The sequence below is a fragment of the Symphalangus syndactylus genome, chromosome 18 (genome assembly GCF_028878055.3).
Source record: "Symphalangus syndactylus isolate Jambi chromosome 18, NHGRI_mSymSyn1-v2.1_pri, whole genome shotgun sequence".
In the NCBI taxonomy this organism is placed as follows: domain Eukaryota; kingdom Metazoa; phylum Chordata; class Mammalia; order Primates; family Hylobatidae; genus Symphalangus; species Symphalangus syndactylus.
Window position 1 is genome coordinate 102,692,663 of NC_072440.2, and position 15,074 is coordinate 102,707,736.

General features: G+C 43.5%; 1 protein-coding gene across 1 annotated transcript in view; it reads left to right on the forward strand.

The window, feature by feature from the left end:
* Nucleotides 1-2,476: 2,476 nt before the first annotated feature.
* The window catches only part of YWHAQ (tyrosine 3-monooxygenase/tryptophan 5-monooxygenase activation protein theta), a 47,053-nt gene continuing 34,455 nt past the window's right edge, over nucleotides 2,477-15,074 (forward strand). The window contains exons 1-2 of the mRNA XM_055252143.2: nucleotides 2,477-2,623; nucleotides 3,030-3,405. Coding sequence (XP_055108118.1) covers nucleotides 3,112-3,405 — 294 coding nt within the window. The 5' untranslated portion in view covers nucleotides 2,477-2,623; nucleotides 3,030-3,111. The remainder of the gene's footprint in view (nucleotides 2,624-3,029; nucleotides 3,406-15,074) is intronic.

A 15,074-nucleotide genomic window follows, 5' to 3' on the forward strand; every position in this document is an offset into this window, starting at 1 on the left:
TCTTCCCAGTATGTTGGATGTGATGCTTAACAGGTTTCATATTTACTAGGGTGCAACTCCTAGAAGACAGACGCTGGTCTGATTTGTCCTAGGATCTCTACAGCATCTAGCAGAGATCTGGGGAGACTTGGTGAGGCAGCCTCAGCAGTGGTTAAAAAGATGAGCTTTGGCACCCAAACTGCATGGGGTCCATATCCAAGTTCTGCCGCTCTCTAGCTGTGTGGCCCTGTACGTCATGCTTGACCACCCTGTGCCTTAATTTCCTTGTCTGTGAAATAGAGATGGTGAGCATAATAACACCTACTTTGTAGTGGCATTAAGCAGATTGGATAAGTTAATTCTTGCAAAAGACTTAAAATAGTGCTTGACACATGCAATCACTCAACACATGTTAGCTCTTTCTGTGTCCAGGGACTTCAAGTTCTCAGAGCCTTATTTCTCTCCAACCCGAGTTCTTTCAGGCACAGAAGCCTTTAGCTATGCAGAGGGTCCTCTGAATCTTTCTAAAATGCAATTTTATACTGTGTCATTGGTTGGAAGCAGTTTTTACCCATGATTCCAGATGATTGCAACTAGATGAGTTGGTGTTCAATAAATATTTGATTGAATGAAAGCAGAAATTTCAGAGACTAAGGTACAGAAAGCAGCAAAAACTTGCCCAAGGTCACTGGGGGAGACCACAGCACAGCCTAGACTTTCCGACAAAGAATTTAGTGTGCTTGCTCCTTCTGGTAGCCCCTCTCTCTACCACAGAGGTTCCATCCCCTGACAATTTCCTCTCCAGGGTCTCCATCCCCCATCCACCTCCACTGGCTTCTCCCCTTGCCCGGGTTGCCTCTAATTTTGGTGAGCTTGAAATTCACTGGTCATACAGAAGGCATTTTATCTGACCTTCCACATGCAAATTCTTTCCATTGGGATTTCTCAGTGTCCAGCTCCACCCCAGCCCACAGGGCCATAAACACTCATGTGTCTGTAGCGGGGCCCCAGGGATTCCAGAAATAACAGCAGGGCCCTCCATTAGAAGGCTGGAACATAGTACGGCATTTCTGCATTAAGACACAGGCCCTTTCCAATCCAGGCCGCTCCTGTCTGTCAAAGCACAAAGCAACCTTCACAAGTCAGGACAGGGAGGGGCCGTCAAGAGGGAGTCTGAATTTCTGGAAAGTCGTCACCTTCTCCTCCCATCTGTCTGCACTCTCAGAGCTCCCATTCTAGAGATTCTCCGGATTTGCTCCAGTCTCCACTGAGAATGGGAAATTCTTTCTTGCCTGTGGCATTCTTGGGCCTTCTACGATCCATCCTCCTTAGACCTGCTGGAATCGGGATCATAGCAGCGTGAACCCAGAGGGCAATTCTCATCTTAAGATGGCACAGAGGCCACGCGCCAGACGGGCAGGGCAGTCACCCTACCTGGATGGAGTTGGGGAACTGAGGAAGTGCCAGGAGAGACAGGAATGGTTTAAAAGGAAAGGGAGCTGCCAGGGATGACCCTGAATGGGAGGGGCCTGGGGGAATCTTTCTCACTTCAGCAGGGTGTGCCCCAGGAGGAGAAAATCAGAAATCAATATCCAGGGAGAGGGTTTCAGCTTTTCAAGTGTCCTCTCACAAATAATACCAGAAACAAAAAGCGTGTGCACATGTGACAACGATGAGAAAAATGATGTATTTAGATGCATAACCTGGAAAGCCTGAAAGATACATAAAAATCGCTTTTTTGGGGGGAGAGCTGTTATGGGCAGGGTTTTTTTGGGAGGCTGGGGAGGGGTAGTTATAGGTGTTTTCCTGCAAATTGTGCTTAATGTCATGTCTCATTTTAAAGAAAACCACAATACTTGGCATTGTCACAGAAAATCCCCTGGATCTTCTGGGACCTACCTTTTCACAAGGGAATTTTTTCTTTTAGGATGCCCATCCGAAAACTTGAATTTATCACGTAAATGCCATACTGAAGCCACTGTCCCCAGGAATCAATTCTTTAATGGGATGCGGTTTGCTTAATTTGGAGCCCCAATGGCAACGTCATTAAGGTCTGGGTTTAGTGTCTTGGGATCCAAACGTTTGTCACGGATAGAAAGGTGGAGGAAAGAAAGGCCCCTGTGCTCTACAACAGCTGAATATGTCACCCTTCGAAGTCCAGCCTCGGCCAGAGCCCTTGAGATGCAATGCACCATCCGCAGCGGGAGACGCAGCCGCCGCCTCGAAGGTCGTGCGCGCCTCTGGGTCTCGTGCCGCACCCAGAAGTGCCGGGGTGGCGGGGAGGCTGAGGGGAGTTGGTAACGGCATCGCCATGGCAACAGTGACGTCCTTTTACCCTGGATCTAATTGGAGGAAACCCCGTGGCCGAAGCCGCAGCCTGCCGGCCAACCGAACTTCCCCGCGCCGACCCACCCTCCTAGCCTCCGCGTTCCCTCCCGCTCCGCCTCCCTCGCCCCCTTCCGCGCGCTCGGTCCTCATTGGCCAGCGGCGCGCCGGGGGCGGGACTCTCGGGGAAAACTCGGCGCATCATTGGGCAGTGGACCGCCCCTCGGCTCCGGGGTAGGCTGAGACGGGAGGGTCCTCAGCTAAAGCCAAAAGCAGATCAAAGTGGTGGGACTCGCGTCGCGGCCGCGGAGACGTGAAGGTGAGCGCCTGGGTCGGCCCGCGGGCTTCCTCCAGCCGCGCTGGGATTGAGGGCCGGGCGGAGGTGCTGCCCTTGAGAGCAGCCGGCTGTCGATGCCGCTGCCCTCAGGGACGGCTCCGGGCGGGAAGGTGCGGGGCCAACGGTCGCTTCCATCTTGGGCCGGCCGGGCGGGGGTGGCGGGAGCGGCCGCGGCTCGGGCTCCCTGCGCGCGGGGCCTCTGCGCCGCCCCCGCCTCCTCCAGCCGCGGGCCGCAGCCTCCCCGGGCGCCCAGCGGGGGCGGGGGCGGGGGAGAGGGAAATTTAAGCGGCCGCGTGTGCGGGAGACAAAAGCGGGCGGCAGGCCGCATTGTCTGACGGCGCTCCCTCCCTGCTTTTTGTTCTCTTCTCGCCGCCCCGCCCCTCCGCAGCTCTCGAGGCTCCTCCCGCTCCGGGTCGGCGCTCGCCCTCGCTCTCCTCGCCCTCCGCCCCGGCCCCGGCCCCGCGCCCGCCATGGAGAAGACTGAGCTGATCCAGAAGGCCAAGCTGGCCGAGCAGGCCGAGCGCTACGATGACATGGCCACCTGCATGAAGGCAGTGACCGAGCAGGGCGCCGAGCTGTCCAACGAGGAGCGCAACCTGCTCTCCGTGGCCTACAAGAACGTGGTCGGGGGCCGCAGGTCCGCCTGGAGGGTCATCTCTAGCATCGAGCAGAAGACCGACACCTCCGACAAGAAGTTGCAGCTGATTAAGGACTATCGGGAGAAAGTGGAGTCCGAGCTGAGATCCATCTGCACCACGGTCCTGGTGAGTCCTCGGCGCGGGGAGCAGGGGAGGCCTTTTGTGCGTTGCTTTTCATTGAGAGTTTCGCGGGCACGGAAAGAAACGTGAGCTGGGGCTTGCCGGACTGTCTGCCGAGGTGGAGGGTTTCAGGTGAGCCCTGACTTCTCTACTCTGTCCCTCCGGTTCTTGAGACTCAAGCCGCTTTTCCAAGGATAAGTCCTTTTTTTTTTCCCCCAGATGCTGGGTAGCTTCCAAACGATAGATCTTGGAAACATCCAAGTAGGCCTCTGCGAGACTGAAAGGCGTTTTTAAGTTTCTTGTGCGGGGAGACTGCGTCCTGAGATCTGTGAGCCCTTTAAATGTATTGAGTCGGTTCACAAGCTTTAGGCAGTTGAAAGAAGGCGCAGGCACCTTTTTGTTACAGACAGTGTAGTAGGGATTTTTTCCCAAACCCAGGAGTGGAAATTTACTTCGAAAATCTGAACAGATACTTTATTTTTCAAGTAGGAGTATCTGTTGCGCTCCCCCCACTCCCCATAAACAGGAGAGGAGGGGAGTTCGGGAAATGTGAAAAGGACACAGCTGTATCTGAAGAACACAATGTCCTGGTAAATTTCAACATTTAGTAACATTTCCTTGCTGTTGCACACCTGTGCTTAAACACTAGTGTTGAAGTGAATTCGTTTCCATTGTGGAGCAGACAAGGAAAGCTTTCCAGGTTTTGAACTGTCCAGTCTTAGCAAGGACGATTGTTGGGTGGAGTAGGTGGCTGCTGTGATTCAGCCTTATTAGTGAGAGAGAACATTTTTAGCTTTGTCATTGCATGAATCTTTTGATCCGTAGGATAAGTTTTTAAAATTGAAATACCAGCATTATATCCAGGAGTGTTTTTAAATGTTTCAGTGCTGCAAAGAGTCATTTCTATGAATAAAATGGGAAATAATCTGATATGGTTTGCCTTTCTTTGTCACTTTTACAAGAGGCCTACTTATTTTTGATGTGTTTGTGCACATCATATTTTAGGTGGGCTTTGATAGACAAGCATACTAGACTGGCGATTTTTCAAAAGGGAATGGAAGAAATAATTTCTCCCTGGCCCCCTCCCCGACCCCCCAAGCCTTCTTTCTTCATCTCATCAGAATGGTGGGGCAGGGAATATGTTCCCCACCCCTTGTTTTAAAAAAAAAAAAAAATCCACGAAACTTTTTTAATACGATGACAGGCGGTCCGGACAAAATCATGGCTGATGGAAATAACTGGTAAAGAGGCAAAGAAAGTAATGCAGACAAGAGCGTGTACTAAAGTGGAGAAAACGTGCGATGATTTACTTTATGAAGTCAAAACTTTGTTGTATTCATCCGTGTGCTCTTAGCTTCCAGTCCCTGCTTGGCATTGAAGAAGCACTTGTAAAAGCTTTTTGGACTGAATTGCTTGTATTAAAAAAATTTGCCAACTTGAAGGTAATGGTAGACTTCAACTTGAGTAACATATGGTAATGGCTGTTAACAGCATTATCTGTTACCAAGGGAAGACTCATAAGAATTCCATATGTTAAGGTTTTCTATATATGTATTTTGGGTGCTCTCACAGCATATTTCAATCTCTTTCTGTCAGTTTATTACTTTTCAGTTAGTTACCTTGAAGCAATTCAGAATCACCGCATGGTTTCTCTTGTTCTCTAGCAAGGTGACTCTGAGCCAAAGGAATATTCGTTTTATTTTGTGGCTCTTATAAATTCTGCTTTTTATGATGGCGTAAGTCGGGGAAGAGTTTTACTTAGTTGGTATGTAGCTTGAGAGAGAGACCAGGTGTTATTAGAATAGAACTTTCATACAGACCATTTCAATGGGGACAACCCCTGAATTTAGGACGGTCTCTTTTAAATACTGAGAAGAAATAGAATAGTTTAGCTTGATGAATCTGAGACACTAAGGCATAAATGAAATATTCATAAAATGGCTTAAGAGGCTAACTGGGGCTTGGTGGCCAACCTATAAAAAATATCTTGAGAAAGCACTTCTTCAAGTTGGCAACTGTATTGAGAGCTTTCTGTGTGCCAGGCACTGTGCTCTGAGCAATATGGGGAAGAGCAAAACAGAACCGTGGATTTTGCCCTCTGATGATTTATAATTTAGAGAGCATGTGAGAGATACACAAACATAAATAACACAATATTCCCATCAGATGGTTAATGAACACAATGCTATGTAGTCTGAAGGAATTAGAAACCTTTGAAAAGGCTTCACAAAGATATCGTTTTTTTGGGGTGAACATTGAGGGAAGAGGCTGGCGGAGGTGTCAGTATTAAAGGCCAAAGGAATATCCGGGATAGGGCTTTTTCAGGGAACAATGTGTCGGCGTGGCTGGAGCAGAGTTCATGTGTAGAGTTGTTGCAGGAGACAAGCCTGGAAAGGAAGGCAGGCATCATCATTTATAGAAGGTTGGAGTAAGGGGGGTTTCCTCATTTGGTTGATGGGAAACTGGTTTTTTTAAAGTTTTATTTATTTATTGTAGAGATGGGGTCTTGTTATGCCCAGGCTGGTCTTGAACTTCGGGCCTCAAGCAGTCCTCATGACCTGGCCTCCCAGAGTCGTGGGATTACAGATGTCAGCACCACTGTACAGGTAGCAGCGTCTAGAATTCGTGGTTTGAGTGCTAACTAACCAGTCTGTGATCTGAACTGACAGACAAGGAAGTTATAAGACAAGTGGTAAGTGATGAGTTAGTAATTTAATAAGGAGTCTAGGAAAGTAGAGTAACACCCAAAGTTTTTGAACATGCATGCTAATATAGGGTTTTCTTTTTTTCCTTTGGTGAACTGGAAGAAAGATTTGGTGTAGAGGAGGTGAGACTAACTTGGTGATTATAGAAGACTAGTTAAAGTAACATGAAGGATAGCCAAATTTTTGATAGAAAAGAGCAGATATTCTCAGCCTCTTCTTTAACCTTTCATAGAGTAGGTTGGGGCAGAATTACTTGAACCATGTATTCAAAATAACTCTGTGAACAACTCTCAACCCTTTCGATAATCATGGTATTGAAAGAGGTTACTGAACCGTGGAAGCAGAAAAAAATGTTAAAATCCAAGAGTAAAGAACTATAAGTGGACCAGACTCTCTAAGATGAGGGGAGTTAGAGAAGATTTCATTCAGTTAGAGCTGTCTTTCAGTGTCATTGTAAAACCGAAGGCTTTGGGCTAAACTTTCTAAGTCTCTTCCAGTTCTCATAGTTTGGGGCTTTAGAGTAACGTTAGGTCCTAGCCATTCTGCTCTGCTCTGCTCTGACATCCTTCCATCTCTTAAATGAGTAGTTTTTAAAGTCCAGATTGAAGAGTACATGACAGGTTGAAAACTGGTGACTTTAGGGAAATGGCTTCAGAAAGAAGTGAGGCAGAAGTCATTGGTGATCTTAGTGTTGGGAAGAGCAAAATTTAGACAAAAAAACTGGGCTTTGGCTGGATGTGGTGGCTTATGCCTGTAATCCCAGCATATTGGGAGGCCAAGGCTGGTGGATCACCTGAGGTCAGGAGTTGGAGACTAGCCTGGCCAACATGGTGAAACCCCGTCTCTGCTAAAAATACAAAAAAATTAGCCAGGCGTGGTGGCACGTGCCTGTAGTTCCAGCTACTCGGGAGGCCGAGGCAGGAGAATCGCCTGAATCCGGGAGGCGAAGGTTGCAGTGAGCCGAGATGCGCCACTGCACTCCAGCCTGGGCCACAGAGCGAGACTCTGAAAACAAAAACAAACCCTGGGCTTAAATATTACAGGTAAGATGTTTAGGAGTCATTAAGAAGAACTTGGGTATGAGGGAGGGGCAAATGGAAAAAGTTAGAGGGGTTCACAAAGCCCCTCTGGGACTCGGGAACAAAATCTGTCATTTACAAAGTCAGTGACCTTGGAATAAGAACCAGGCAGTTTGAGTGTATACAAGATAATTTCTATCTTAGACATCGTATTATCCTCTCCTGTACATCAGTTCTAGTAGAATTTCAGTAAATTGCTTCAGCATAATGCATAAACAATTTCAGAAACTAAAGTGCATATTACAGTTTTTAAAAATGAGAGTTAAAATAGTACATAGAGAATCTCTGAAAGTTGTCTCTTAGTGTAAAAGCTTTGTAACCTTAATTGAGTAGTATGCTTGAATTTAGTTGTGTTTAAATTTAATCTCTTTTAATAATGTCTTAACGCTGGTCATTATTTTTTAGTAAGACTGATACGTTTTTCTTCATATTAATGAATCTGAATGTGATTTTATTGACACAATGGAAAAAGTATGGGCTCTGAATCAATTTTTGAATCGTTGCTGCATTACCTTTTCTTTTCGTGGACACTGGCAAATTTCTTAATCCCTCAGACTCTCTTCTGTAAATTGATGATGATGGTGCCTGCCTTTATAGGCTTGTAGTTAGAATAATGGCCCATAATTACCAGGTATTCACTGCACACTAAACACTGTTTTAAGCACTTTATAGTCACTTTGCTCCCCTAAGGTAGGTTGATAGTATTTCTGTTTCAAAGCTGAGGAAAATTAGGCATAAAGAAGTTAGTAATGTGGTCAAGATTACAAAGCTAGTAAGTGTTAATTAAGAGCAAGGATTTGAACCCAAGTGGCGTAACTGCTTAGGACATGAAACACCGTAGGCCCTAAGTACAAGGCAGCTCACTTAAGACTATGGTGTGAATTTCTGTTTTGAGGAATTTGTGTATTTTAATAAATATAAGACATTAATGCTTCTAACGAGGAAGGAAGTTAGATCTGTGATGGGCAAAACTCCCAGTCTGTAATATTGAAGACTTTCTTATACACACAATACTGTAATAAGATTTAAAAACTCATTGACATTGCGGGGTTTGCCCTTAGATTGTAGGCTCCTTAAAGGCAAGAGTTTTGGGGGCTTTGGGTTTTTTTTTTTTTGAGATGGAGTCTTGCTCTGCCACCCAGGCTGGGGTACAGTGGCGCCATCTCAGCTCACTGCAACCTCTGTCTCCCGGGTTTAAGCAATTCTTCTGCCTCAGCCTCCTGAGTAGCTGGGATTACAGGCATGCACCACCATGCCTGGCTAATTTTTTGTATTTTTAGTAGAGATGCGCCCTGGCCAGGGTTTTTGTTGTTGTTTTTTAAAGAATGAAATGGGCTGGGCACGGTGGCTCACGCCTGTAATCCTGGCACATTGGGAGGCCAAGGCAGGTGGATCACCTGAGGTCAGGAGTTCGAGACCAGCCTGGGCAACATGATGAAACCCTGTCTCTACTAAAAATACAAAAAATTAGCCTCGTGTAGTGGCAGGCACCTGTAATCCCAGTTACTTGGGAGGCTGAGGCGAATTGCTACAATCGGGGAGACAGAGGATGCAGTGAGGCGAGATTGTGCCATTGCACTCCAGCCTAGGCAACAGAGCGAAACTCTTGTCTCCAAAAAAAAAAAAAGAGTGGAATAGAATATTGTAAGTTTACGGTTAGGTTGGTGTTACTCAACCAGGTGATTTTACCCACTCCCCACTGCCCCCAGCAGAATTTTGGCAACATCTGGAGACATTTTCGGTTAAGACTTGAAGGAACGTGTTGCTCATGTCTAGTGGGTAGAGGCCTGAATGCTACTAAACATCATGCGGTGCACAGGACACTCCCTAACAAAGACCCCAGCCCCCCCCATGCCAATAATGCCAAGGTTGATTAGTTCATAAATAAAATGAGCTGCATTAAGTTGTATTGGATTGTGTCATGCTGTCCTTTGGCTTCTTCCTAACGTGTTGGTATCTTACCTGAACCTCTTGTCTAGCTAGACTTGTCATTTTTCCCCTTGTCATTATTGTGTGTATGCTGTTCAAACTCTACAGTTCACCTTACTGAAACTTATTCAGTGGGTCCTGTTTTTTGTTTGGCTTGATTTGTTTTTAATTTTGAGACAGTCTGGTTCTGTGGCCTATGCTGGAGTGCAGTTGTGCCATCCGTGCTCACTGTAACCTCCACCTCCTGGGCTCGAGCCATCCTCCCACCTCAGCATCTGGAGTAGCTGGGACTACAGGCACTTGCCACCATGCCTGGCTAATTTTTGTGTTTTTTGTAGAGATAAAGTTTTGCCATGTTGCCCAAGCTGGTCTTGAACTCCTGAGCTCAAGCAGTCCACCCAGAGTGCTGAGATTACAGGCATGAACCACTGTGTCCGGCCGGGTCCTATATTTTCAAAGTGCCACTTCTTCATAGCTGTCTCCAAAGCCCTGAGAATTTGCTCTTTTAAAGACTTCGTACAGAGTGCAATTATATTGAAATCTGTTAGATGCAGTGAAAGTTGATGAACGACAAATATACTCCCCTCCTTCATAATAGCTTGGCATATGTGGTTCAGACTTTCTTTTTTGTTGTTGTTTTTTATTTTTTATTTATTTATGTATTTATTTATTTATTTTTTCGAGACAGAGTTTTGCTCTTGTTGCCCAGGCTAGAGTGCAGTGGCGCAATCTTGGTTCACCTCAACCTCTGCCTCCATGTTCAAGCAATTCTCCTGCGTCAGCCTCACAAGTAGTTGGGATTACAGGCATGCACCACCACACCCGGCTAATTTTGTATTTTTAGTAGAGACGAGGTTTCTCCATGTTGGTCAGGTTGGTCTCGAATTTCAGACCTCAGGTGATCCTCCCGCCTCGGCTTCCCAAAGTGCTGGGATTACAGGCGTGAGCCACCGCACCTGGCCGTGGTTCAGACTTTTAACCTAGTGGTGAACACTGTAAACAATTTTTCTGCAAACAACACTGGGAAGAAGATCGTTCTTGCATGCTTTATGCTAGGATTTACTTAAGTTCTCGGAAATGGAATTTCCAAATCAAAAGAATTGCGGTTTTTTCCAGATAGCCTTCTGAAAAGGTATGCATATATACTGTCATCAGCAGTGGTTGAGAAGGTCATTCATTTCCCCTAACCCTTTCCAGCACAAGCAAGTTTTTAAGGCTAACAAAAATCTGGTGACCAGAAGGCTTAATATGTTATCTCCTTGCTCAGTATTGGATGTATGAGGACCGCCTCCCTTCTCACAAAGGACTGCTTAAGAGAACTAGTATTTTTAAGTCTCATGTAGTTTCATTTAGAACATGATACCATAGCATGGGATTAGTTGAGTCAAGGTGTTGGTTTGGCAGTTGGGAAATCTGGTTGGCTGTGTTAATGTTCTCTATTTTTATCATTAAGACCAATTTTTGTATTTAGCACTAATTCTTTCCAAATAGCAACAGAAAACATATCTGAGTTTATACCATTGACTTTCTGGATATCGGGGGGTGCTAGAGAGACATCATTTAAAAGATGTGAAGAGAAGCAAAGTTTATCCGTTGCTACTTTAATTAAACTCTTAATCCATAGATAAGTCAGTGATAAATATGATAAATTACTAGATTTGAAAGCATTGTTTGCATATTGAGTATTTAAAGACAAAATGATAATACCTAGGACTTCAAAGTAATTGGGGGAATACAGATGAAACAGGAGTGTCTATGAATTAATATAGTTGCAGCTGGCTTTAATTGGAATTTGTTGTACTATTCTCTGTTCTCCTGTGTACTTTTAAAATTTCCTATTATACGTTTTTCCTCCCTTAGAAATTCCACTCTTAGGTGTTTACGCAAGAGGGAGTGATGCATGGGGCCAAGACTCATAGGTACAAGAATGTTAATAACAGCTTTATTCTAAGAGCAGAAAACTAGAAATAATCCACTAGTAGGAAAATTGATAAACACTGATGTATTCATAAATGGAATACTACTCAGCATTAACAGGAATGGACCACTGATACTACACTATGGATGAATTTCAAAAACATGCTAGGTGGAAGTTTGCATGAAAAAGTACATAGTGTGTGTGATTCCATTTATATGAAATTTTAGAACAAACGCAACTTGTTTATGGTAGGAAAAAAAAATCAGGAATAATGGCCTCTGTGGGAGAATAGGCAGAGATTGGGAAGGGGCAGGCTTCTGGGATAATTGTATTTTTTTTTTTTTTAATACATTAAGTTCTGGGATACATGTGCAGAACGTGCAGGTTTCTTTCATAGGTATATACGTGCCATGGTGGTTTGCTGCACCAATCAGCCCATCATCTACATTAGGTATTTCTCCAATGCTATTCCTCCCCTAACCCCCCACCCCCTGACAGGCCCCAGTGTGCGATGTTCCCCTCTTTGTGTCCATGTGTTCTCATTGTTCAACTCCCACTTATGAGTGAAAACATGCGGTGCTTGGTTTTCTGTTCCTGTGTTAGTTTGCTGAGAATGATGGTTTCCAGCTTCATCTATGTCCTTGCGAAGGACATGAACTCATTCTTTTTTATGGTTGCATAGTATTCCATGGCGTATATATGCCACATTTTCTTGATCCAGTTTATCATTGATGGGCATTTGGGTTGGTTCCAAGTCTTTGCTATTATGAGTAGTGCTGCAGTAAACATACGTGTGCATGTGTCTTTATAGTAGAATGGATAATTGTATTCTTTAGTTGATATGGGTTTGGGTTTTATACATTTGTCAAAACTCAGCAAATGTACACCCAAGATTTGTGCATTTTATATGTAAATTTTGCTTTGAAAAAAAACTAGTGATATGCATGTACTGATGTCTTCAATTTATAACTGCTAGAAATGGATGGGTATCTGATAAAGCAAGTATGGCAAAAGGTTAATGGTAGGATCCAGGTGGTGGGTATGTGGGTGTTCACTGTAATTGTTGGTTGCCATATATTAGGGGTTATGATATTTCACATCACTGGTTGAGTGTCTTTAATACATATAGCAAGAAGATAGTGTAGCCTGTGTCTTGTTACCCTCAAGATATGAGAATGTATAGAACGGTATTGATCCCCACTTAGGAGACATGACTGGCACCATCACTTTTTTGTTTGGGTGATGAGTGCTAAGTAGATTGATGGAGTTACCAGATGCTGTGTAAGACCTCTTAATTGGCCATACTCTAGGACAGTGGTTCACAAACTTGATCTCAGGATCCCTTTTTAGAAAATAAAATAACTTTAACAAAAAATTGAATGAGAATAGCGGCATTGCTTTTCATTCAACCTACTGTAGTATTCCACCTTCTGTAGCTTCTGGAAAACTCCACTTGTGAGAAAATGACAGTGGGGAAAAAAGCAAATATCTTAGAAATATGAAAGTGGTTTTATTTTGTCTCCTCTCCACCCCACAAAGGATATAGGGGAGACCACTAGGGGTTCCCAGACTATACTTTGCCCTATGGGAATTTAATTACTGAAGTTAATAGTAGAACTGCTGTTCTACGAGAATTTTATTACTGTGTTTGGGTGATTGAGCAGTTGATTTTCTGAGTAGTCATCATATGTGGTGATAACGCAATTTGTAAAACCTTCCCCACCCTTCCCATTTCTCTGCCCCTGCACCCCATCTTATCCCTAGGAATATAGGTTTGAAGACCAGGAAAATCACAGATGTGATAATGAAGAAAGGAGAGTAGTTGATATTAGACATTGGGTAATAAAAGTACCTGTTAATTCCTGGAAACCAGCTAAAGAACTGGTATGTTGGAATGTCTTTCTGCTTTCTTGTGTTGAGAAGGATAATATGAAGTTAATAATCTCTTCACTTGCCCCTCCCAATACCTGACCAAAAAGCAGAGTTGACATCCATGAAAAATATGGATAATGGTCTTTCAGAGCTGGTTGCATTTAAGTTTTAAAAAGCCTGTTAACCAGCATTGGTCAAAGTATTTATCAGTGAAACTTGTCTTCATACCAACCTTTGATTGTCAGTTTACATGTTTTTCTATCCAGATGAGTAGTATTTCATGATCTCTTTGTCATCTGGATTTTTTACTACAGTATCCAGTTGGGTTTGGCACAGTGTGGTACTGAATACATACTCTGTACGATACTCTTCATTTGAACATTCTCTCTCCTGTACCTTTGCTACAGGCTTTACTTAGAGAAATGGAAAAATAATGGTGCAAGTGGTGAGACCATGATGATAAGAACTTACATAAATTTAAATGCTTTCTTAAAGGATGGTTATAGATTGTGAACGTCATGTTGCAGTGATTGGAGGAAATAAATGGAGAAGTGTGTGAAAATACTTTAAAGCCATAAGCTATACGGATCATCAGATTAGACATTTTATTCCTGAATAACTCTTACTGCTGTTGTTCTTCAATAATTAGTATTCCATTTTCCCTTCTGTTTTGTACATTCCACCAAACATTACTTGAATGCAGCTCACAGAATTTTTGCTCTTTTAAAAACTACAGTTGTTAAACATCTGCAGTTAAACATACTTATACTAGGTGTTCTGATCTTTCAGCCTGGTACTATTTCCAGTCATTTGGGAATATAGTTTTTAGATCTTCAGTGCTAGTGTTTGCCCTCTTAGGATTCTGATGGATTAGTGAAGAGGTTGGAAAGGTTACATTACGGGTTTAAAATACTTTTGATTATTTGGTGCCTGATTGTAGAGACCACCATTTGGAAGGATAGAATATCCCATTAAATATAGCTATGCTCTGTAGAAGTTACTTTTTACATAATTAAATTTTTAATGTATTTTTTATTTTTTTACATGTAACTCTTTTTTTTTTTTTTTTTTTTTTTTTGTGAGACAGCGTCTCCCTCTGTCTCCCAGGCTGGAATGTAGTGGCACGATCTCGGTTCACTGCAACCTCTGCCTCCTGGGCTCAAGTGCACATATAACATTTAAACATTTAATACCTTTTTTTGGTATTACTGTATTGTTAGGGTTTTTCATGCCTTATTTGTTGCTGTTTTAAATAGTACAGTGTACACTGATGCAGTTTGAATAACTCAGCAGGGAGGATTTAAGGTTGTATACCTCTATTTTGTTGTTTATGATCAGCTGTACATCTCTGGAAGGTGATCCTTCTTATACAGATACCAGAAAGCACTTAGTGATTTATTTTTTGTCCAGGACAGGTTTCTGAACATTTCTGCTTGTAATCAAAATGGCCTAGTAGATGTTTATAAACTTATTTTAGCTATTGATGAAACTACTGTAGTTTTAAATTTATATCAGGATACCAAAGCAACATATTTAGCCCCCAAGTCTGTTGAGTCTTTAAAGGACCTACTAAGATTATTAGTGTAGATTCTCAAATACTATTTTTTCAGAAGGATGTATTCCTCTTTTTTCCTGTGGTAGTAGAATTTATAATTAGAGTTTATGGGGAAAAAAGACTAAGGGAAGGGGTGGAGGTCACAAATTTATAAAAGCCCTGAACTATTTCTCATTTAACACGTATTCTCTGGTCATTTTTTCTAGTGTGTTATTTTTGTTTGTTGTTTTGAACATCTAAAATAAACATAGGCTGCGGCAGGGTGGCTCACACCTATAACCCCAGCAATTTGGGAGGCTAACACGGGAGGATTGCTTGAGTCCAGGAATTCGAGACCAGCCTGGGCAACAAAGTGTGAGACCCTGTCTCTACCAAAAGAAAAAAAAAATCAAAACATTGGCTGGGGATGTGGTGTGTGCCTGTGAGCTAACTGGCGGTGGAGGCAAGAGGATCTCTTAAGCCCAGGAGGTTTAGGCTGCAGTGATCCGTCTTCCTGCCACTTCACTCAATCCTGGGTGACAGAGCAAGTCTCTGTCTCAAAAAACAAAATGAAACAAAGACAACTCTAAAAAGTGTAGGCACATATATTTAAAAGTCATAGTGATGATTGCTACACA